The sequence below is a fragment of the Hyphopichia burtonii genome (assembly GCF_001661395.1).
Source record: "Hyphopichia burtonii NRRL Y-1933 unplaced genomic scaffold HYPBUscaffold_8, whole genome shotgun sequence".
Classification (NCBI taxonomy): domain Eukaryota; kingdom Fungi; phylum Ascomycota; class Pichiomycetes; order Serinales; family Debaryomycetaceae; genus Hyphopichia; species Hyphopichia burtonii.
In genome coordinates, this window is record NW_017963735.1 from 303,844 (window position 1) to 328,475 (window position 24,632).

Sequence of the window (24,632 nt, forward strand, 5' to 3'; positions counted from 1 at the left end):
TAAAGATATTCTGTAGTATGTAAAGTGTTTATACTCAATATAAATCTATTTCTATACATGATTTGAATCTACCAATTGGTAATGTTTTGTTCAGCTTCACCAAAAACTGAATTTCCTCCATTATCTACTGACTTGACATATTTTTGCCAATCAAACAAGCGTTCTACTTTATTCTTAGATTCATCATAGTAATCTGGCAATTCCGTTTTCAAAAAAGTTTGACAGTATTCATCCACCACTTTGAATTCTAATAAAAATGCATCATGCCCTTCGGGAGAATCGATTTCTTTCAAAGTACTTTTCGGAATATGTTGACAAAGTAACGTTTGTTCTCCATAAGTGAAAAGACCATCGGATTGTATCCCAATAACCAAATGTGGCTTCTTAAGCGTGGAAAGAAATTCAGGTAGTGGGTCTTCGGTGAGATTCCCGTCATCTTCAATTCTACCACGAGTGATATCGTGGGTATCAAGTTTTCTGGTAATTGAAATATAACAATTGGCGTCAAAACGATTTATAAATTTATTTCCTTGATATCTCAAGTATGATTGTGCTGTAAAATAAGTTTGTGGTTTTGTTTGATTATTTGAATTACTTGATAATGATGATGAACTATTATTTTTATTTATATTGGTTGATCTAGAGCCTTCGTTATGTAAAAGCCAATTTTCTTCATCTCTAGTTCTTGGTAACCTTATACCTTGTTGTTCTGACAATTTCAGCGAATCATTTTGCTTTTGATATGCTTTAGGGTCAGTATTGGGTAAATTACGACCAAATCTGGTTTCAAAAGAATTTCTTGATCTATAAGTCAAAAGGGCTGCCATTCTAGCAGCTGATAATCCCGAGTCGGGTTTAACATTATCTGAGCGTTCATAATAATAACCATCATCATAATTTGGATCACTGAAAATACACTGTCTTTGAGTTTCATTCCACGATATACACCAAGCAGACGCACGGGCAGACGTGGCAATGGCAATAACCGATTTAACAAAATCACTATCATTATAAGTAGCTGAGTACTCAAGAGCAATCATACCCCCCATTGAACCACCAATAACCGAAGCTAGAGATTTAACTCCCAAGGAGTCAAGAATCAACTTCTGAATACCCAATTCATCCTTGACGGTGACGAGCGGGAATAAAGGACCATACGGCTTTCCAGTGGACTTTTCAATAGTCAACGGAGAACATGATCCATATGGCGATCCTAAAAAGTTGATGCAAATAATGAAAAATCTTGATGGATCAAAAGTTCGATCAGTTCCCAAAAGTGGCCCCCACCAATCTTGCACATCAGAAGAACCAGTCAAGGCATGACAAATCAATAACGCATTGTCACCGTCTTTATTGAGTCTTCCCCATGTCTTATAAGCAACAGGAAAGTTGTGCAATTCTTCGCCGCATTCAAGTTCGAAGTATGGAATTTCAACAATCGTTTGACCCGGAACCATTGCTGCGTACGAATTGGCTTTCGTCTCTTCGGACGTCACATCCTTATAAATGGGATTCTTATCTAACATCACTCGTGCCTAGCTCTTCTATAGTTAAATATCTAAACTGGAAGAAATTCAGCTGGAAATTGAAAAGTATAATGATTTTTGTAGTACTTTGGAGAAAAAATCTCACTCAAACAGTGGCTTCAAGAGTGACTCACTAATACAAACAATATTTGGGCTGTTCAACTCAAATACAAAATCAACAAAAGATAATCTGCAACGATATCACACCTTTTGATCACCAGAAGAGACTCGTTTATATTAATTTCGTTGAAATCGTTAATCAGGAAGACTCAAAAACTTTTGTGCTGCTGATGACTCTTATTCTCGTGATCTGCAGGGCCTTACACGACCAGACCTTTATTGCAACCATTTAATAACTACATCAAGGGAAATCATCATCATAAAATCGTAAAAATTAAACATAAAGTACATAATATATACACAATCTTCGGATATAAAGTTAGAAGTGGAACCATTGGCAGTTTTCCGGTTTCAAGTTGGATGGTAAATGGATGGCCTTATCGCTTTTCTTTTTAGGGAAAGCAGGCACTGGGTTGGTTAAATCTTCTTCATCATCGCTATCGGCACTTTGTACGGGGTCTTTAGTGGAATCTGGAGAGTTTTTCGACGATGGAGTGGTCTTTTGGTTGCTTTCATCGCTAATTTCTTCTTCATAATCAGACTCACTACCCAGATCGTAGTCATCGTCGACTCCTTCTTCAACTGATTCATACTCATCATCTTCGTACACAACAGGAGTTTGGGTACCGGATTTCAAGGCATTTGCTCTGGATTGTTCGTTATGTTGTTGTTTGACAGTGATTAGAGTACGGGCATACTCCAACTCAGAATATATTGCTTCGATTGCAGTAGCCACTCCATTTTCGTTTCTCATACGTTCGCTGGTTTTTTTAGCCTTTTCAACAATCTTGAGGTCAGTCGTAACTGTTTTCAAAGCTTTGGATAAACTCTTAGCATTTAATTTTTTCAAAGCAATACCAACCCCAACTTCTTCGACTCGGGAGGCATAGAAAAATTGATCACCAAAGAATGGTTTGATTACGGTTGGTAAACCGCTCCTTAACGATGCTCCCGTAGTTCCTGAACCACCATGGTGGACGCATGCGTCAATTCTTTTGAATAGCCAATCATGAGGAACAGCACCAGAATCATAGATCTCGGGTGGCAATTCTACCTCTACCTTGTCTTTTTCATCGTTACTAAGTCGATCAGACCAGCCCTTGTTTAGTATGCATCTTACGTCAGCATCAAGAACGGCTTCAATCACCGCTTTGGTAAGACTTGTTGCATTACTGACCACAATTGAGCCAAAACCGATGTAAACAATCTTCTTCTGATCTCTATAAGCAGAATCAATAAACTCAAGTAAATCTTTTGGTGGGTCATAATCTTTGGCAGCACCTTCATCTAAGAACCAATAACCAGTCACTTTGACCCAATCTGGGAAATCGACAGATGGCGGGAATATCGTAGGAGAAACGTTATACAAGAAAGGAATTTTTGTTTGCTGTAATTTGAATAAATTGGTTCGAGGTAAACCTAACTGTTCTACTCTCCATTTATTCACTTGTCCTGAAATACCCTTCCAAAAAACATTTTCAAACATGACATGGGTTAAATAATTATAAGAACCACCTTTCTTTTGGTCAGGAACAATAAACGCATGCGGGTACGCTCTGGTCCTCGTCCACGGCATGGTAAAAGCCCTCATATAAGGGATACCAAGGGCCTCGGCAATATGAACACCTCCCATGGCTGAGGGACTTTCAATCAAAATATCTGTTCCTTGACATGCTTCCCAACTAGAGGCCAATAGGTCATTAATCCAAGATCTGAATTTACTGCTAGCTTCTTTCAAAAAAGCAACAGACATAGAACCATGTTCGACCATCAAATGCATTAACTCTGCAGGGTTCCCGGCAATTTCTTTGAACTGTATATTGTATTTTGATATCCATGGTTCAAATTCTTTATGGGTTGCAATAGTAACATTATGTCCTTCAGCTTTCAATCCCTTCGCTAAAGCAATATACGGTTGAACATCCCCTCGAGACCCAATGGTTAATAATGTCAAGTTATAGGATGTTGAAGGCTTGATTTCCGTTTTGAAGAAAGGTGAATCTTCAAGAATAAGCGGTATATCAATACCTGCAGCTGCATTTAATTTATCTTCGAATAATTTGATCCTGGCATTTTGAATTTTTGAAGATGCAACAGAATCATTGACTTCATTATTGGTCACATCTGCACCTCTGAATTCAAATTCGTGTAATGATTCTGGTCTATGATCCAAGGGAGCCCAACCTTCGTCTTGATGGAATGTTTCTAGCTGTTGTAAAATCATTCTTTCGCAGTCGTCCCTGGCTTTATGTGACCCAAATTCCAAAAATACTTCTTCTTGACCAATAATGAGAATTACCAAACCAGAATGGGTTATTTTCATCCCCTTTTCCTTATAGCAATTTTCTATATGAGACAAAGGTAAAATCATTCTTGTATTAACTCCAGGTAATAAACTTCTAAAGCAAAGTTCGGTTTCACTCAAGTACAATTTACCGTAAACAGGGATTGCCCTTTGCAAATGCGTATAATAAGTAGCCACCAATTTTTTGTCGTAACTCAATGAAAAATGCTCCTGGTAACGTTTAAGTGCAACTTCTCTAGCATCATCATCGGTAACGTAATATGGATCATTTTCTTGAATATTTTGATAATGGCTAGGGTGAGCTGCCCAAAGATTACCCACATTAGCCAAAACTTTCATTGTCTTACCAATGGACTTAACTTTGTTCTGCTTCTTATTATCATTTTTATATTCAGATGGGTCACTCAAATTTAATGGCGTAACAAAAAGCTCAGACTTATTAGCTGTCGTTAGTTTAGGTTCCATATATTGGGCCTTTTGATCGTCCTCAGGGGCTGATTCATTATCACGGTCTTGATACCGTGATTCAGCAACGTCCATTCGACGTTGGGATGTTTCAAATGACATATTCAAATTTTTTAAACCAGTAACAGATAATCTCCGAGGCAAATGAATTGTATTAGATCCAGCAACACCAGTCATTGGTGAACTTGTCAGAGAGACTGAAGAAACATGTTCCGTATTTGGAGTATTTTTTTCCACTAAAGTTGAAGGAACATCAGGGAGTGAACGTTCACCAGAATCTGCGATACCAGATGCCCTTAACTGACTATCTGATGAAATTAAATCATTAACACTTTTGGATTTACCAAATACCTTACTTGGAGATGTTAAGGTTTTACCAATCCTTCTGAGTCTAGACAGCGAATTCGACCTTTGAAGACTGGAATCTTCAAAGTTTGTAAATGACACCAGGGAATTATTCGTTGGATTCAAAGAGCCAGGGTCAGTTTTTCCAGCATCAGCTTTTTGTAACCGTTCATTAGCAGCAGCAATTTGTTCAATAATTAAGGGTCTCGAACTAGGGAATGAGGATAAAGTGGACATGGGTTGAGAGCTCTTAGACCAAGTGGAAGAAGCTACTGAATTTTCACGCTGACGAGACATTTTTCTAGCTGTTTCTTTGAGTCTATCTGTAACTGTCAGAGTGTTTGTAGATGCATCATCGCCTTGATTTTTTTGGTTATGAGACAAACGATCATAAATAACTTGATTAAATGTATCATTGAAACCTTCACCACCTCGAAAAAACAAAAAGTAAAGAGTATTGATATCGACATTAGAGGTTTGATCGGATATTATAGAATTTCCTGTGGTTTGATCATTAATTTTAATCTTTACTTTAAAACCTTTATCTTTAACTAATTTATTAGTTGAATTTTTAAGTTTTTTCTTCATTCTTTGAGAGTTCAATAAGCTTGATTCTGAAGCGGCAGGGTCAAGGTATTTAACACAGAAACTTAAAGGAGATTCTTCATCTCTATCAGCATCATCGGATTCAGTTAAAACATAGCTGTTTTTAAAGTCAACGATATTTTCAATTGGAATTTTTATAAGAACTTCATTTCTTGAATTTGAGTTGTGAAGTTGAAACAAGACTTTTGTAATTGTATTAACCCATTGTCTAGCAGAATATAAATTATCAGTATGAAATCGATAATTTTTCTTTTTGGTGACTAATTTTATCCAAACCCCACCACTCACAGTTTCGTTACCTTCTTCATAATCCTGCGTAATCAGACTAGAAGCTTCAGAAGAGTCATCATCAGAATTGGACAAATAATCAGTATTATCTCTACGAAGGGACGGTCTCGATTTGGTATTTTCGAAAGAGTTATGTCTGCTTCTTGGTCCTTTAGGTGATAATAAAGGAGAAGAGGGATTATTTTGAGGAGCTGGAGCAGTATTAACCGTGAGATCTTTTTCAATTATTTCAGCATGGGTTGCAGTTTTCAAATCAACAACAAACATTGGAAAGTACAAATCAGTTGGCGATCGATAAACCGTTAAAGTTTCTTCTCGAAGAACAACCCAGAACCGATGAGTAATCATTGTTGAGAAATAAGAATCACCGTACTGGGCAGTTTTAATACCCAAGGAACCCGAATGAATCACATAATCTGAATCATCAAGATGCGAATCATTTCTTGAAACCTCATCAACAGTTTTAGGATTGCCTGTAGAGCCTGAATTCGAAGGGAGAAAAGCAAAGAAAAGTAAATTATCCCGGGTTAAGTAAAGGTGACCTTGTAAAAGAACATCCATGATTAACCAATTATCATAATTACAGTAAAAATAATCATCTGGATCAAGGTCAAAGACTTTTTGTAATTTTTCAGCAATTTTCAATCGGAGTTTTTCTTTTTTCAATTGCAATTTTTTAGTTTGTTCTTCCTTTTTTTGATTTATTTCATTCAGTTCATTTTCTTTAAATTTGATGAGTAAACCTTCTTTGAGTATATGAGGATCGAGATTTTCCACAATTGATTTTTGAAAGGTTGTCCAGGTAGATGGATCATGAGGTTCTTCTTCATCAAGATCCAAGTCATTCGAAGTGTCATTAGTAGAAGGATCTTCTTTTTTAGATGACGATATGATTGATTTTTTACGATGGTTAATGGAATCGGAAATTTCCGATTGATTTTGCTGAGATTCCTTTTTATATAGTTCATCCAAATTTTGACCCTGGGCCAATTGTTCGATTAAATCATGAACGCTTGCATTTTTCTTTTCATATTCCAAAGGGTCCAAAGGACCGGTGGAGTCCAAATGCTCATTTGCATCTTTTGATATTGAACCGGAGATGGAAGACGGAGGAGTATTTTGAATGTCATTCTGCAATTCATTTGCGGGTTCCTCGGCGCCGTCCTCTTCATTATTATCCGGTTCATCTTCCTCACTTTCGGACGAACTACTTTCAAAAACACCATAAGCCAAAAAATGGGGTTCTTTTTCCTTCTTTTTCGGCTTTGATCTTTGCTCTCCACTCGATTTAGAGGATTCAAGACGCTCATATTCCTGGCAAAGAGTATGGTGTTCATTATCTTTGGTAACAAACTTTCGTAGATTCTTGACGTTGCCAACCCCTGCATAAACCAGCGCAGTGGTCAACATATTGAGAAAATAAGACAGTAGTCTCAGTTCCCCAATGGGACAAGCAATATCAATCTCATCATCATTTGAGGACGAGCGGCGAGGTACCACCCTTGATTTGGTCGGACTAGAAGACTCAGTCTTCTGTTTGGCATCCTCAGTCAAAACATCGTGAATTGAGTGTGCCATCTTATTTTCAGTGGGTAACTTCAAAGTATTCCCATTTTCAGACTCGGAAAGATACTCAGTAGGAGTATCTGGAGGAGAAAAGCCAAACGACGACTGCAACGGGGGGATTATAGTTTGTACAATCTTCTTATATAATGGCTGACTGCTAAAAGAAGCACTCGAATCCATAGAAGAGGCTGCAGGCCCCATTGGTTCTGAAATAAATCGATTTGATGAATTATTATCTGGATACTTGGGCCCTTGACCTCTGTTTGAAGCTTCAACGGGCAGCTCTGGATTGGTTATAGTTTCGATTGAATTGCTTCTTTCCGAAGCTTTCTCTTTGGCAAACAGCATCCTGACTGAGTTCTTATACTATAACAACCTTCCAGTTGACGCAGAATCAGGCAATCACTAGTATAGTCAGGCCAGATGCTTTATAACTTAGTGATGGGATGGGCGGTAAGGAGGATTTTTGGCTTGTGAAATACGGGACTTTTTTCTTTTTTTGTCTTTTTTTTTTTTTTTTTTTGGTTTTGTTCGGGTTTTTTTAAACTTTCATCAACCGTTTTCCTTCTATTGTGCGTCCGTTCCCCAAATAAACGGACAAACCTCAAACATTAAGCCAGTACTTCCACGGAAAAGGGTTGATCAACCAGGGTAGCCGGGCTTAACGGGCTGGGTTGGCAAGGCTGAATTGTGGCCACCAACAAGCCGGGCCCCTCGTAGAAGCCGGGCCCCTCGCAGAAGCTGGAGCCACCAACGAAAGTCCGATAAGCATGGCAGAGCCGGAGAACATGATTGGGTCCGAAAAGTGGACTTTGCTGGGTCCGGGAAGGCCAAATGGACCCAGGCAATTGGCTCGCTGGGCCCAGTTGGGCCCCAGAGCCTCGGTTGAAAAACGCACGATTAGCCTCGTGCAGTAATACGGATCCCGCCAGAGACGGGGACCGAGCAGGCTCCGCTGGGCGCAAGGGCTCGGCCGCGAGTCGCTGGCGCATGTGAAAGTTGCACCATGACGTAACCGGCCCGTACACCGGCCACCGAGATTGCTGCAAAAAACACAAACCCAACGGTTGAAGGATATACATGTATATGGAATAATGTATTTATATGATGCTTATATGATATTTATGTATATTTATAAGGGTGTAAGGGTATTTATATGGATATGTATATTGATATGTATTCATAGAAGGGTTATTGTTTTTTCAAGAGCTTGTTCAATTCACTGTCGGGGTTGGAGTATAAGACGGAGAAGTATCCGTCTTCTACAACCTCGCCGTGGTTATTCAAGACAATGATACGCTCGCTATTTTTGATGGTAGAAAGACGATGGGCAATCAGAAGAATGGTGATTTCTCCGGTTTTCTCTCTTGATAATTGGGATAGGTTGCGCATAACCACTTCCTCCAGATGAGAATCAAGCGCAGAGGTGGCTTCATCCAAAACAAGAATTTTAGGATGTTTGATTAAAGTTCTTGCCAACGAGATTCTTTGCTTCTGCCCCCCACTCAATTGAGCACTACCGGTAGACGACGGGCCAATGTAAGTATCGAATCCATCGGGGAAATCCATGATAAAATCATAAGCATTACTGAGTTTTGCCGCATAGGCAATTTCTTCATCACTAGCATCTTTAACTCCAAAAGTGATATTTTCTCTAATGGTACCACTGAATAATAAAGGCTCTTGTTGAACGTAACCAACCAACGAACGATAAAAATTAAGATTTAAATCTTTTATATCATGGTTATTAACAGTAACACCCCCACTAATTGGATCGTAGAATCTTAATAATAATTGCGATATGGTTGATTTCCCACTCCCACTTGGCCCTACAATACAAACGTGTTCACCCTTTTTGATACCAAGGTTCAAATTATTGAAAACTGGAGTGTCCGATCTGGATGGATAGTTAAATCTGATATTACTGAACTTAATATCTCCTTCAGTTAAATCGTTCACTTTTTCTCCTAAACTAGTGGTGATTTTTGGCTTCAGCTCAATTAACTCAAAAATTCTCTCTGCTGCTCCAATTCCCTTCATTAACTCAGTATAGAAATTTCCTAACCCAAAAACTGAACTACCGGTGTAAACTGCATACATCATAAAACTCGATAAATCTCCAATACTAATGTCTCCTCTTCCGATGAAATTGGTTCCAATCACCAAAAGACCAATCATGGTCACATTCCCCAAAAATCCATTCCCACTGAAATATATCCCACTCAATTTTCCTTCCAACATCGACGAGTTGAAAATCTTCTTGATTTCTTGATTATATTCATGAACAACCTTGGTTTGTTGCGCAAAACTTTGTATGGTTTTCAATCCATTCAACTTCTCCTCGGTCACTTTCGTCATATCTCCTAAATTATCTTGGATGGTCCTCGATAATTGTTTAATACGACGTCCATACACTGTCGACATTAATATTAACGGTGGGAAAATTAAACTCATACATAACGTAAGTTTCCATGATACCCAGCACATCATCGATAATCCAACACATCCACTTATTAATGCTCGTGCCCCATCACTTATATTCCCACTTAAAGATTTACTTATTATTTGAGTATCACTAGAAATTCTCGATATCAAATCCCCGGTCTTCATACCAGCTTTATTAGGTCCAACATCGAAAAAATATGAATCCTGTGATAATATCTTACTGAATAGTCTTGATCGAAGCCTAGCAACTAATCTTTCACCAACAGATCTTAGTAAATAGATCCGTCCAAAATTTGCCAATGATCCAATTGTGAATAGTATCCCCAATGATCCATAGAAATGATAAGGGTCTAACCCAAATATCTTATCGTTTTCGTCTTCCTTTTGGTTCAGGCCCAAAAAACTTAGTATTGAGTTTCCAGATTTGGTTTCGTCAGTTTTATCTCCAATATCACTAGGAGGCCTAGCAGTATCAATAATCTTACCAATAAACAACGGAAGTGACATGCTCACAGAAGATGTCACTATTAAACAGGCTAAAGCTCCAAATAATAATGCCACTTCTGGTTTAGCAAGTCTTGAAAGACGTTTGATATCAAACCATACGGATTTCTTAGGTTCTTGACTGCTTGAAGTTGATTTCAACCTTATATTCAACCTGATCCCTCTTTTCAACGAGTGTATTGGCTTGAATTGATAATGTAATCTTCTATTAAAATGCAAAATCCCAGGGTTTAATCCGAGTCTCGTCCCCGAACTAATTGATGCTGATTTTATAGTTAACGGACATCTCGACCCATGAATTGAGCCTCCGCATCGAAGCAAGCTCGTGGAAGAACTAAACCTTATCATTGGCTACCTCGCAGAATCGTCTTATTTACCTGGCTCTTTCAACCTAGACTTGGATAAGATCAATCAAAGATTGTCTTGATGGGGCCGCCTTCTCGGAAAAGAACTGAAAATTCTATACGATGGTATCAATAGCCCGTACACCAATAATAAAAATTAGTGCTCACGTGACCGCAGTTTGACATTTTGCAGTTGTTGGCTATAAAGAACTAATACAAAAGATTTATCAATAAAAAGTATTCAGATGCCAGATCTAAATATCTATTGATTATTCTAGATAACTAAAGTGAATTTTTCCTCGTTTGCGGTGATTTTCAATTGGCGTAAGTTAACATCTTCGATATTGCACCCACGTATAACCAAGGATTTGAATTTATGTTTTGAAACTTTAACGTTTTTGAATGATTCTATGTTAACAAATATTAACAGGTGGTTGTTTTTCAAATTCAAATCTTGCAAGTTGGGCAAGGTCTTGACTAAATTAAAAGATTCGTTATCATTGCAACCTAATGAGCATAACTTATTATTTTCAAGCAGTAGTGACTCAATAGATTTTGGCAAATTATTGAAAAATCTTGTCAGGACATAGGTTATCAAATTATGGTTTAAAGAAAGATGCTTTAACTGAGGAGGCCAGTTGAAACAGTTTCCTAGTAAATCATAATGAACCCTTTGTAATGTTGTAGTCCTAGGATTTGAATCCAGTCCAATTACATTATCTTCAAGATTTAATACTGTGGCATTACCAAATCTTTCCAAAAGTTGACCCCAACCATTTTCATCAACATAATAATTCCCAATATCGGTGGACTTGATGGTCACTTTTTGAAATCTATTACTTAATGGGTCTTTCATTAAGGTCTTGTTATTTACTAGATTTATAAGAGTCTTCAAAACGGCAGTTAATACAGACGTAGGAGACTCAACACTTAAAGTGTTGGCATCCAAATAAAACCCTATTTGAAAAATGTATTGGAAGTATCTGGTTATTTCATTATTCCCACTCAACTGTTCTAAAATTTGATTGAGAATCTTTAAATCTCCAATGAATTTAGTATAATCATTTGAACTTCGAGTGAGTTTGAAATCTAGACTCTGTGGCCGGGTTTCCATGAACACTTTCCTTTCAATCTCTAGAATTATATCATCTTTTGAAAAGCTATTTGTAAATCTGTCGTGGAAGGATTCGAAACTGAATACAGTATCATACTTGTCGAGAAACTCACTTGTTGAAAATTCAGAAACTATCAACGAGTTACCTTTGTATAGTCTCCTGTAAGCAAAAGTAATTAATAACTCAATTTGCTTCCTTATCTGACTCCTTCCCAAGCTTGCTCTCAATATCTTATCTAGTAGACCGATAATATGATTCGTCTCCAGGGGACTTAGTTGTTCAAATATTTGTAGTAGTATATCATCTGGTAGATCGCATATGTTATAAGATCGATTTTGCTTCAATACGAAATCTGGTTGTTTCATTTGAGGATCTACAAGTTCCATTTTGTAGACTAGAATAAATCATGTAAAAGATGATAAGATCAAAGGAGAAAAAGCTTTTAGTGTTAAGCATTTCCAATTATCAAAGGTCCGCACCCATACACCAATACATATAACTACTATTATTTAGGCAAGTTATATATTAATATCTGCTACTATATTATTCTGAAAACCTTGATTGGTTGCGTCTCGATAGTCGTAATAATACAGGCCGTAATTGGATTCGATCAGACCTGCAATCAGATTTGCAGCCGTTTCTAGATCGTTATCCATATCCATATCCATGTCGTCATAATCATAATCATTACTATTATACAGGGTATTGTCATGTAGTTCAAAAAGTTTAACATTTTCATTGTCTGCCATACTTGATTCACTCATTTCTAGATCTTTGCTAAGTCCTGGTAGTCTATCCCAGTAATTATACTTTAATTCTTGAATATTAATATCAGAGTATTCATTATCCGAATTTCTATTTGATTCCTCCCTTGATATTCTCTTCTTTTTGATTATTTCTAGTTCCAATTTTGTTTCTTGATCTAATATATTGATTAAGTCTTGATAAGTGAAATTGATCTCTTTTGAATCGATCAAATTCATTATTTTATAATAGAATTTGAATGGTCGGAATTTCTTATAGCCAATATTATTATTATTTTGTAATGCATAATATTTTCTTAAAAACCGGTTGAATAACCTTAACGTCCATTTTTGGAAACGATATACTATCAAGGAAAACGGCCTGTACCAATGAATCAATGTATTTCCCAGCTGAATGATATTCTGGAAATGCTCCATCAACCGATCTGTTATATAAGAGTCGATAGAATTAGAGCCACTTCCTGGAGTCGAAGAGCTAGACGGCTTGAATACACTATACTTGTTAAGTTTTAGTGATGGATTTACACTATATGATGGTGAATCACTCGGAGGTTTGGGCGACGACTTTCTCCTTATGAACGAGTGGGTGGTGGGTATATCAAATTCGTTTTCGTCCTCCGTATCAACACAGGCTCTTTCTGTTTCATTTTCTGCCTTTTCTTTTGTCAATAGACTAGTCTTTTCACTGGTCTTTTCACCGGTCGTTTCACTGGTCTTTTCACTGGTCTTTTCACTGGTCTTTTCACTGGTCTTTTCACGCTTCTCATTCTGATCGTCATCACCCAAGCTCAAGCCCTGCAACAAAGAATCAAGCTTGATCTTCTTATTCTCACGCAAGCAACCATCGTCACTAGATCTATCGGTCCTCTTTTTCCTTATCGAAGAATTCCCCTGATTAGAATTGGAGTTGATATCAAGTTTTGATGTCATCAACGTAACTGTCTCTCTGAATTTTCTCAAGCAATGCTATACCCCCATCCAAGCTTGAAGTATCCCGTTGTATATATATTTGGGTATATATATTTGAGTAAAATGACTGTTTGGTACTTTAGAATGTGATGGAATAATTTTTTTTTTGTTAGAGCAAAAAAAAATCTGTATACAGGATAACGATAATCTACTAGTACGGTTACTTACGGGGTAATATATTAAGCCATGAGAGATTGATGAAATGCAAAGAGAAGAATGAACTAAGCTAGAGTATATCGATGTTTTTCCTTTCGTCATTATCTTCGTCGCTGGTCTTCAGTTCCAACTTATTGACATTAAGGTCGTTACATAATTGATCGTAATAATTTTTCAAATTTCTTAAATCAGAAATTGTCAAAGAATCGAAATCGATATTTTGGTACTTTGTTAATTCACGGTAAGAATTTGAAAATAACGAGACTTCGTTAGATTCACTGTCAGCCATACCATCGGTGTTATCGACCACGGTAGCATTTGGAGAATCAGTGGAAGTTTTCAATTTCTCGTTTTTATTAGGGGAATTAGAAGTTGTGTTAGTAGATAGATTATTAAACCATTTATCCATGATTTGTAAGCTTGAGGTACGATTTCTATGATTATATTCTGGGCGTTTTTGAATAATGGTTGAGCTACCAATTGATTGATTATCATTATCATCATTTTCCGGTAAAGAATGTAAAGAAGAAGAAGATTTGTGACCTTTTGGATTAGTATGGATGATATTAGGAGGATTTTGAGTTACTGGAGAATTTAATTTAGTCATGAATTCAGATACTCCAGAAGTAAATTTTGAAGTTATTGAATTTCTTTTATCATTGGTAGTACTATTGGTACTTGAAGTTGAATTATTTCTACCAGAAGTGGGATTGGATGCAGATGATGTTGAAGTTGCATTGAATAGAGGATTATTTGAAATCATTTGTTCTAAAGAAGACGATCTAGTTCTCGAATGATTTGGTGATAATTTATTAATCAAGGAACTAGATCTTCTATGGTTAGATTCATTGGAATTCAAATCATTCAAAGCACCGTCAATGGTTGGTCTGAATTGCAGCACACTAACTGAACTAAAGCGATTTAAAATATTTTTCATAACTGTTAAACTTGAGTTTTCATCAGTATTAGAATCATTTGATAGTATAGGCGAGGCCATTATTGAATTTTCAAAGTTATTGTTGGTGTTATTATTTTCATAACCAGTTGAAGGGAAAACTTCTTTACTACCATTTTTATTATTAAAGATGGATGCAGAATTTGATCTTGAACGATTTGTTGAAAAGCTGGTCGCATCATTAAATTTAGTACTTATAGTATTCAACAAGGAAGAAGACCTCGATCTGGTTTCATCAAATTCTTCCATCATGACTTTTTTCAAATCATCTGAAGATTTGACTGACTTTGGCTGATCAGTCACAATTTCGTCTTCCACCAATTTATGAATTGGTTTAATCAAAATCTCCTCATTTGAATCAATGTCAGGTAATTCATCGATTGTAACATTTTGTAAGAAAAACAAGATTGCTTCGAAATTAGTTAGGTAATAATACAACTCCCCGTTATTTAAATAGTTTGCTTGAATGTAATTGATCAAGTCTTTATCATTATTAAAGAAATCAATTCCACGATCTTCTTCTTCTTGGTTAAAATCACTTGATTCATTAAGATTCAACAACTGATATAGATTATTAGATAATTTTTTGGAAGCTTGATTACTTGATTGGTTTAAAGAAGTATTTGAAGGAGAAGGCTTTTTAAAACGATAATTATTGGGTTTATAGGAAGAAAATGAAGAGTTCAAGGTGAAAATTGATGCATCAACTTTATAAGGATCAATCAAGTTGATAAAATTTTGAATAAAAGTGAAATTAAGATAAAGATTATTTGAATTTGAATAATGGATGATGATATAGATCAAAGAAGGTAATAAAATATCGTTATTGATTTTGGATAAGTCATTATCATAAATTTCTGATAATAGTATAATAAGGTATTTTTGAATCTTAACAATACATTTCAATTTAGCAAAGGGTGTGATTTGATCATTTAATTGATTAAATTTCTTAGTAATCTTTGATAAGATTGACGAAGAAGGAGATAATTTTTTGAAAAACTCATTCAATTTGTCAATTGATTCATCGTTACCTTCACTTAAACTAGTAAAGGGTAAGTTTAGATTTTTCAATAAACTTAATTTCTCATCTAAAATTGATTGAATTGCTATATCTTTTTCATCAAATTTGAAAATTTTATTATATAATATAATTTCATGATCATCACTAGGATTATTACAAGAGTTGAATAAATCAAACTGTGCTCTTTCAATTGATTCAAAAATGATTAAGAATTTGTAAAAATTGAATACTCTTAATTGAAGATTTGCTTCTGGATCACTTCTTTTCGATAATTTAATTGATGAGGATGAGTAATTAGCAATTGCTAGTAAATAATCAAAATCTTTAGGATTCTCTCCAAAATATTGGGAATTTGATAATAAATTTCGTTTATTTGAATTAGATTGAGTGTAAATATTAATGATTAATGAATTTAAATCCTGATAAAAGCTTTGAAATAATCGGGATAGTTCGGACAAAGTTAATGGAGATTGATATCTTGGTTCTTTTAAGTATTTGATGAATCCACTAACCAATTGTGATACTGAGGGATGTAAATGTTGACAGATATTTGAATGAACTTCATTACTAACTGTCAGTATTAGTTGATAATCTGACTTCATCTTAAAGTTTAATCCTGTAACCAAGTATTATTCCAAATCCACTAGTATGCTGCAATTTCAAATACAAACAACTCGAATACTGTCTGACGTGCAGTTTCAACCAATGGCTATTGATGAGGTACCGATGTAAGACCGTGTAGTATGGAACTCCAGTGGATAACAGGCTTGGTTTGCTAATGTTGTCCTCACCAATTAATTAAAGTATCCTTTTTCTTTTTTTAGTAGTTTGCTTCGCAGAGTATTTATAGTCTAATTGGATCCACGACACGGAGCACAACACTGGATACCCTAATGGTGGTAAAGTAGTAAGCACGGGATGGTAGTACGGACGTATAGTCTTAGAGCAGTATAGTCGTATAGGAGTATGGTCGTATCGGGGTGTAGCCGTATAGTTTATATTAATTTGCGATTATGTATTAAGTTGCACGAGGAGGAACAAGTGGAGCAGTCAGAACCAACTCAGAACGAACAGTAAGTGAGTAAGTGAGTCGGTGAAGTCAGTAAGGGAGTTGGTGAAGAAGTCAGTGAGTCGGTTGTCAGTAAGTCAGCCAGTATTAATAGTTGGTACTAAGTATTGTCTGTATTAGTCAGTACTAAGTATAGACAGGCAGTAAGCACAGACAGTATGGAGAACAGGACAGTAAGCACAGATGTCAGTATTACTAGACAGTGAATATTGCCCGTATTACTAGAAGGTATTACTAGCAAATAGACAGTTGACAGTAGTCAGTAGACAGTAGTCAGTAGTCAGTAGACAGTAGACAGTAGACAGTAGTCAGTAGTCAGTAGTCAGTAGACAGTAGACAGAAGACAGTGGGATAGGAGTAGACAGCAATAGTATAACCGAAGTCACAGCATTAGTCCAGCCCGCACAGTCGACTCAGGAGCGGCCGTCTGCCGGGACTACAGCCCAGACGAGTGCCTTTAAGGCATGTTGCACAGCCATTGGTGCACCTCTGCTGCAAATTAATATGAATCCGTAGCTTGAAGGTTTTCAAACTCAAAAGGTGCTTTGGCCTTCCATCAAAAGAATCATCTCCTATACATAGATATCTAAATGTATATAGGTGTATATCCATGTATATCGAGATCAAGGTATTGGTAATGGAAAATTCATAAACCTGCATATGGACTCATCAATTAAATTTTTCGGACTCAAACCTTCAACTCATCCTTTCAACTTCAACCAAAATGACTGGCGAATCGTGTGTGGTGTATGAAAACGAGGTGGGTGCGTGCCCCCAGTTCCTCGAGAAGATCGTGAAGGAAACCCCGTTCCTCGATAAGCTAAGTGTTATATCTCAATCGCCGGTTGAGCTCGCAGATTCAAAGACTTGGTCTAAATTTGGTTTCAGAGATTTGTTGCAACTCATAGAATCGATCCCGGTCCAGGAGCACGTTTCGCTCAGAGCAAGCCCAAGCATAGAACAGTTTGCTCCATATAACCAGCTCGTTTTCTCCAGTATAGACGATAGTATCAAGATTCAATTGAACGAATCCAGTTATAAAAACGCAGGATACTTTAATAAGTCAAATAGACTCAAGGTAAAGCAGAGGACTCCTTCCAAAAACTCCCCGCATCTCTTTCCGACTTATCATATTGTGTGTTGCAGAAGTGAACTCACTCCGGATTGCAAACAACTCATATCAACTGTTTTCCAAAATGTTAACTTGAAGGTGGTAACGCTTGATTCGGATTTCGAATCTGCGTTACATGCTGACTTTTCTCTTGAGCCTTCGTCGACCGAGATATCATTGCTTAACGGTGCCATTGATTTGCTGTCCTTGGTGGACCCAATCGCAAATGAAGACTTGCACGATTACTACGAGTTCATCACTTTAGTCCATTTGCAATCAATTCAATTCACTGAAAATTTGAATTCGGCCATCAGTAGTTATGAGGCTCCAGCGACAGGATCCGGTGCAATGACTCGGCCGCATCATATTTTACAATCCAGAAACCTTAGTTCGAGCGTTGTCAGCCGGGTTTTCGACCAATCGTGGTTAAGTATTAGTTTAAATTTTGAAAATGCTCATATTTTAATCTTGAATACTGACAGCAAAATAATAAGCTGGAAAGTAAGTATAAAATAAAAAAAGAAATCTTTTATTAAATGGGCATAAAACTAATTATATACAAGAATATGTAATTCGTCACCTTTCTGGGAAAAAATCATCAAATGCTAATCTATCAAAGTAATCATCATTTACCCCTAGGGGTACTCCATTTTCGATATCTACTGGGAATGGTTGATCCAAATTTAAAGGAATTTGATCTCCTGAAGTTCCATTTGTAAGTGGATCAAAAGGATTTTCTTTAACTGAAATCATTTGTATCCATAAATCATCAACTTGAGGATCATTATTATGATTAATTGATGCACTTTTACCGAAAAAATCATAATCAATACTAGCGGAATTAGTACTACCAACACTTAAACTTTCATTTGACATTGAAGATCTATTCATTTGAACATCCAGTGAATCAACTGTATTTGAAATATTAGAATTGTAACTTAGATTAGATGTTTTCAATTTTCTTTTTTGTTCTTCAATTTTTTTAATTGATTGTTTTAATATTCCATTTAATTCATTTAACATTGGAGTTGTAAATCTTAATAATGATTTTTCTTTACCAACATGATTATAAATATCATCATCTTTAAGAATTTTTAAAATAAAAGTGCATGCTTTTAGCATACGCCAGGAATAATAATAACGTTTACTTAAAACTGAAGTAATTTCCATTAATGCAGATGTACAAATTAATAAATTTTTAGTCAAAGTTTCAATTGCATTAATATGACCAGAATAAGCGGTATCAGTCTTCATTAAATGAATATGATCTGGAGATGATTCAAAATCCTTTAAAGAAAACCGGCATCTCATATATAAGGATTGAATTGCAATACAAGTTTTATGAAGAACTAATTCGAAACCTGGAGTGACAAATAAGTCTGTAGAACTTTTAAAAATAAAGGAACTATTTTCAACTAAATCAGAATAAAATGGTAATAAATTTGGTATCAAAATAATCATCAATTTCTTCATATAATAAAAAGCATAAGTATAATTAACTTTTGCTTCATAATAATTGAATAGATGTAAATAAATCCCCGATAAGAAAAAAATTGAACTGAAAAAGATTTTTAAATTAACACTTTTAGCAAAAACCATTTCTCTTGATAAAGAACCACATCCAAGATGAGAAACTAGAGAATCTCCATAGGTTGTTTTCAAATGTTTTTCCATGTCATTCATTTTTAAAGAAAATTCGTATAAATTTACCTTCTTCTTTAATGAAGTAATCAGAGTTGAAGCTTCATAAATCATTTGAAAATTAGAATCAAATCTTGAAAATTGAGAATCGGTCATTTTTTCAACTTCAATATCTCGAATATTTTCATTTCCTGGAACATAATAAGGAGTTTTAGTATCAAAAGATTCAGGATGAGTTATTAAAGGGCTACCAGTTAGAATAAAATCATTTGCATCAAGAATTAAGATTCCGTACCATATTTTCCTTTGTAAATTATTCAATTTTGGATCGGGATGTTCTTCAGGGAAATAATCTGGTTCACGATGAAGACCCATTGAAAAAGCCATTTGATGTAAAGTTCCAGTATAAACCACAGAATCAGTGTTATCACGACCTTCACCATCTTCAGGAGAATATATTCTATAAACTCTTGTATATATGGCCAATTGTAATAAAGGTAAAGTTAAAGTTTTAACCAAGTTGAATTGATTTAAACACATTTCAGCAACATCAACCACATCAATACTGATTACATTACTTAATAAGTATTTAATATCTTGAGCTTTTGGAGAAGGATCATCAGTTGATAAATTAGCTTCATTAATACTAGCAGAATTGGTAAATAAGGTTAAATAAGCAAATCTCAAGACTAATAATAAAGTACCAAGATAAGTAAAATCGATTTTTCTTTCAATTTTTAAATTATTTATTTTAGCATCATTATAAGCTTCGGGACCAATAAATTGAGAAATTTTACTTCTAAAATCATCTTCATCTAATAAGGGGAAATACGGATAGACATGAGAGAAAAATCGTTCAATCAATTTCCAAATAACTTTTTGTTTAGGTAAAACCAACTCAATTTTATCAATCAAGGCTAATTCTTCATCGATCCCACCTTCATAAAACATTAATCCTAAAGACATTGCTCTAGCATTAATTTTATTTTTAGCATCACTAGTATTATAATTTGGAGATTTTTGAAAGTTTTTAGCTTTATAAGGTTTCATATCATCAGTTAATCCTTCAGTACATTCGACTTGTCTTCTATAATAATCGGGATTACTATTTTTATCCATGGCGAAAACCGCTTGTTTCTGAGCTCTTTTCAAAATATGAATATATCTCCATAATTTAATCAACGCAGTATCAGTTTTAATCAAAGCAACCCAGGTTAATGGACAAAAATTTTTTCTTTTGGAATTGGATATAATCACCGGACATTCCTGATTGAAAAAACTATAACAATCTTCTTTGGACGAAATTGGATTATAGCCCAAGATTTCATCCGAAACCAAACAACTTTCCTCATTACTACCGGTACTGGGGGACTTTTTCGATTTGAAAGAATCTTCTAAAGAAGCCAATTTTTCTTTTAGTAGTTTCAATTCATCGTATACATTGGAATTATCCGAATCCTTTCTCTCTTCAACTCCTTCATAATCCGGTTTTCGAAGTTTGGTTGGCTGATGTTGTAATTGCAGTTCGTAAATACATTCTGCATTATATTTTTTACAAGTAGAACATGGATCTCCTTTATCACATTTGACCTTTCTTTTCTTGCAAAACAAACAACTCAAGGAAACTCGATTTCGTTTCCTGATGGGTTTTTGACCAAACATCCCTGGAATCTGGGTTGAAGACATCATTGATTTTTTTTCTTCTGTCTAACTCCAAACAGAATTTCAGTATAATATTTAAATGATTCAGGTCAGCCGTCCATGCAGCAACCCCGAGACAAGCTCTTTTTCTAACACCGAATCTTTTAAACCAGTACTACCTACCAAAGTGAATCGATGACTCACAATTATTTACTATTCAAGAGATAAAAAAAGACTAAACAAAAGACAAAAAGAAAAGAAAAGAAAAAAAAAGAGACAAAAGAATAGAATTATAGACACGGGTCGTTCCTAATAAAGCTGGGGTTACGAGAGGTTAGCACTGACTCACACTCTCGAATATACCATTGAACAATCCCCAACGATCAGCTAAAGAGTAATAGCACAACCAGTGATGGAATATGAAAAGAAGATGTAGTTGAATTTGCCTTCGAATACCTTTTTTGCCGCTGGCTGAAAAATGCTAACAAATCAATTAATAAAAAAAATATCTCTTCCCAAAAGACAATAAGCTGCTGCACCAACCAAATAAAGAACTGCCATACAAAAAAATTCGAAAAAAAGAAACAGCAACAGAAAAACGTAAAAATAAGTCAGTACGGCTGTTTAAGCATCTTGGTGGGTGTGCGTTTACTCTGCTGTAACCCTTGCGGACGGTCTTTCTGGTGCTGTTGGGCTTCGTTTAGCTGACAATGGCAAGGTAGTACAATCAGATTAATTTCGTAATTGAAACCCCAACCATGCCGTAGTTCCTATACGGATTGGGTAACTGGTGGAAGCTCTAATTTAGACGCATGACTTCTTACGGGTCTGACTGGACCTGGACATGGAACTGGGCGTCTGGTGGAGCCTTGAATCAGGAACAGGGGCCAAAGACCAGGTCACCAAAGGTTGGTTTTAGGGTACTAAATGTGGAATTTGACGGAATCCGTGGGCGAAAACGGAATCTTCAGGGGGATACAGCCCCCCGTACACCAGATGTTTTAAGCGGCGGTGCGTCCCGTCGGAGATGGCGGCGTTTAGCGGAGGCGGCCGTTTCGGCAGGCTTACCAGGAGCCGCCAGCCGAAAAGGTAAACAAAGCGCGGTGCACGGATGTACGGGTGTGGATTTTGAATTTTTGTGGTGTACGGATGTCGAGGTTTGGCTTGCGATTCCGGCCCCCCACAACCCTTTAATACCCTTCAAGACCAACTACTCCCTCAGTGGGACGGCAGCCAACAGAAGATGTCCAAGGAGTTCAAGTTGCTGTTGGTCAAGGAAACGCTTGCAGAATTAGGATACGCCCATTTGGCCAGAGAAATCGATGTCGGTGATGCTGTGAGTGAAGAAGCGAATCCGACGGTTAGCCCAATCGTTATTTTCTTCAAAGATCACCTTGCAAACGGGAATTACGAAGGGATATTGAATTTTTTGAATCAATTTATGTTGAAAAACTCTAATGCCGATTATAAGATTGAATACGTTGCAAATACCGATGAGGATAGTTGGCAAAAATACCTTCAAACTGAAACTAATGACGAATTTATTGTTAGTATATCGATAATGATTTATCTTCTTCATAGATTCAAGTTTTTAGAATTGATTATGGAAAAGTCAATGAATAACGATTACCCCACGAATGAAGTGAGCCTATTGAATTTACTAAAAGATCAATTGAACTTACTTATCAATACTATCATGAGTAAAAAAATACCTCAATCGAACTATTTTGAACCTGATTTGGTGGACCATTTGAATAACCAATCGGAAGGAGACGTGCTACTCCCATTGGCACTCCAGAGTCCAATCCATGTTAGTCATATCGATAATATGATTTTCAATAAAAAGGTGTTGATGACCCCCAACATTAACCAAATAATCTCTTGTAATATCTTGAACTGTAATCATTTTGATTCAAAATTGATTTATTTCACTAGGTTAAGACTGGTTTTGTTGTATCATTTGATTGATGCTGGTGATTTCACCAAAATTAACTCGAATCGCTCAACTTCAAAATTTAATTCAAAGGAAACCTTGAGTATTTTGGGTAAGTCGCCTTCAAACTACTTGGATAACTTGGTGGAAAATTCGGCAAACTATATCAACTCGAAATCTTTATACTATTTACCTCCAAGATTATCGAATAATATCCAAAACTTTAATTCAATAAAAGATTTAAATGACTATTATGAAAATTCATTCCCGGTTAAATTGAAATTCAATCTAACTGATCATTCAGATGAAGCCTGGTTTGCAAAGTTTTCTCCTTCTGGTAATTATTTGGTTACTGGTTCATTAGATGGGACCTTGATCATTTATGATGTTTTAAATAACTTTAAAACTTTGGCTATTTTAGATAGTAATTCAGTAGATCATACTAATTGCTGGGTTAAAAATAGCTATAAACCAACCATGGATAAAAAAAAAGGAGTCATTTATTGTTGCTGGGACCATGATGAAAATTATTTGGTTTCTTGTTGCTTAGATACAATTGTTAGAGTTTGGGATATCAAAGATGTTCTCCATTCAAATCATCGTACTACAAGATCTTCTTCAAATAAATTAGGTAAATTAAACAGTGCTTTTACCTTGGGAGAAAACATAAGGGCTTGGTCTTGTGAATTCTTACCGAAAACTAATTCAAATTTAAATGAAAAACCTCATTTTATTATTGGTTCTCCCGATAAAAAATTAAAAGCTTTCACTATTGATGGTGACGAATTATTTGATTTTTATTCAGTTCAGGATGATGATTTTTTAAATATTCTGTCTCATCCTTCTTCAACTTCAATTGCTATTGCTGGTGGTCATGGTGGAGCCCCCACCGGTTCGAATGCTACTGAAGATTTATCAGCTCCAATTCATTCAAGTCATTCTTCTCGTAATTTACAAAATAGAAGAAATAGTAGTTATGCTGGTTTACCTAGATCAATTTCAACCACAAGTAATATTAATTTAGAATCAAATGCTTTAGAATCTCAAAATAATAAAGATTCAAGTAAAAATCAATTCAATCGTATTAACGATTTAACAATTACCCCTAATGGGAAATTGTTAATTACCGCTAATAATGATCGACAAATTAAATTTTATACAATTCCAGATTTATTTGATCCAAATTCAAATACAACTAGATTATCAGCAATTAATTTAAATGGTAGACTAACTTCTTGTTCAGTTAGTTTAAGTGGTCGTTATTTATTAGTTAGTATTGCTCCCGAAGAATTACAAGTTTGGGATATTAGTCAAGTTTCCGAACCAACAATTTCTCCACCATCACCTATTTCATTACAAAATAATAATGAACATTCTTCAAATGAAATCAATTTACCAAGGGAAAGAAAACCTCCGGTTTTGAAAACTAAATTATTTGGTCACACTCAAGATACTTATATTGTTCGTTCATGTTTCGGTTATGTTAATCCAGTTACAAAAGATGAAGAATTAGTTATAACTGGTAGTGATACTGGTTATGTTTATTTTTGGAAATTAGCAACTGGTGAATTAATTAATAGAGTTAAAGCTCATAATGGATTATGTAACAGTGTTGATTGGAATAGAAATTTTTACCCTCTGGCTAGTGGTAATGATTATGGTACTTATTGGTGTTCAGTTGGTGATGATAAATTAGTTAAAATTTGGGGGACATGATACAATTTTCAATAAAATAAATCACTA

The 24,632-nt window shown here is 35.6% G+C and overlaps 9 protein-coding genes across 9 annotated transcripts; 2 read left to right on the top strand and 7 right to left on the bottom strand.

The window, feature by feature from the left end:
- Positions 1-57: 57 nt before the first annotated feature.
- On the bottom strand, positions 58-1,744 carry MET2 (homoserine O-acetyltransferase). The gene has a single exon (XM_020221861.1). The coding sequence runs from the start codon at positions 1,455-1,457 to the stop codon at positions 69-71; it is 1,389 nt and encodes a 462-aa protein (XP_020074237.1). The 5' UTR covers positions 1,458-1,744; the 3' UTR covers positions 58-68.
- Positions 1,745-1,965: 221 nt separating this feature from the next.
- On the bottom strand, positions 1,966-6,444 carry UGT51C1 (Ugt51c1p; the record flags this gene model as incomplete). The annotated part of the gene is made up of 5 exons (XM_020219052.1): positions 1,966-4,354; positions 4,472-4,613; positions 4,704-4,841; positions 5,052-5,300; positions 5,406-6,444. Coding segments are annotated over 5 exons (3,957 nt in total), but the record flags the coding sequence as incomplete, so codon positions are not given.
- Positions 6,445-8,331: 1,887 nt separating this feature from the next.
- On the bottom strand, positions 8,332-10,918 carry MDL1 (ATP-binding cassette permease). The gene has a single exon (XM_020221862.1). It carries the CDS (start codon positions 10,516-10,518, stop codon positions 8,413-8,415), a length of 2,106 nt encoding a protein of 701 aa, XP_020074239.1. The 5' UTR covers positions 10,519-10,918; the 3' UTR covers positions 8,332-8,412.
- HYPBUDRAFT_114452 (uncharacterized protein) lies at positions 10,789-11,994 on the bottom strand (the record flags this gene model as incomplete). Its single annotated transcript, XM_020219044.1, has 1 exon — positions 10,789-11,994. One exon carries the CDS (start codon positions 11,992-11,994, stop codon positions 10,789-10,791), a length of 1,206 nt encoding a protein of 401 aa, XP_020074240.1.
- Positions 11,995-12,140: 146 nt separating this feature from the next.
- Positions 12,141-13,419, bottom strand: HYPBUDRAFT_168630 (uncharacterized protein). Its single transcript, XM_020222811.1, has one exon. It carries the CDS (start codon positions 13,321-13,323, stop codon positions 12,148-12,150), a length of 1,176 nt encoding a protein of 391 aa, XP_020074241.1. The 5' UTR covers positions 13,324-13,419; the 3' UTR covers positions 12,141-12,147.
- A 193-nt stretch (positions 13,420-13,612) lies between these two features.
- HYPBUDRAFT_94868 (uncharacterized protein) lies at positions 13,613-16,033 on the bottom strand (the record flags this gene model as incomplete). Its single annotated transcript, XM_020223928.1, has 1 exon — positions 13,613-16,033. A coding segment is annotated over one exon (2,421 nt), but the record flags the coding sequence as incomplete, so codon positions are not given.
- A 1,139-nt stretch (positions 16,034-17,172) lies between these two features.
- Positions 17,173-18,381, top strand: HYPBUDRAFT_154031 (uncharacterized protein). The gene has a single exon (XM_020221863.1). It carries the CDS (start codon positions 17,288-17,290, stop codon positions 18,188-18,190), a length of 903 nt encoding a protein of 300 aa, XP_020074243.1. The 5' UTR covers positions 17,173-17,287; the 3' UTR covers positions 18,191-18,381.
- A 25-nt stretch (positions 18,382-18,406) lies between these two features.
- Positions 18,407-20,638, bottom strand: ZCF29 (Zcf29p; the record flags this gene model as incomplete). Its single annotated transcript, XM_020223756.1, has 1 exon — positions 18,407-20,638. A coding segment is annotated over one exon (2,232 nt), but the record flags the coding sequence as incomplete, so codon positions are not given.
- A 1,499-nt stretch (positions 20,639-22,137) lies between these two features.
- Positions 22,138-24,605, top strand: HYPBUDRAFT_13342 (glucose-induced degradation complex subunit; the record flags this gene model as incomplete). The annotated part of the gene is made up of 1 exon (XM_020219516.1): positions 22,138-24,605. Exon 1 carries the CDS (start codon positions 22,200-22,202, stop codon positions 24,603-24,605), a length of 2,406 nt encoding a protein of 801 aa, XP_020074245.1. The 5' UTR covers positions 22,138-22,199.
- Positions 24,606-24,632: the final 27 nt, after the last annotated feature.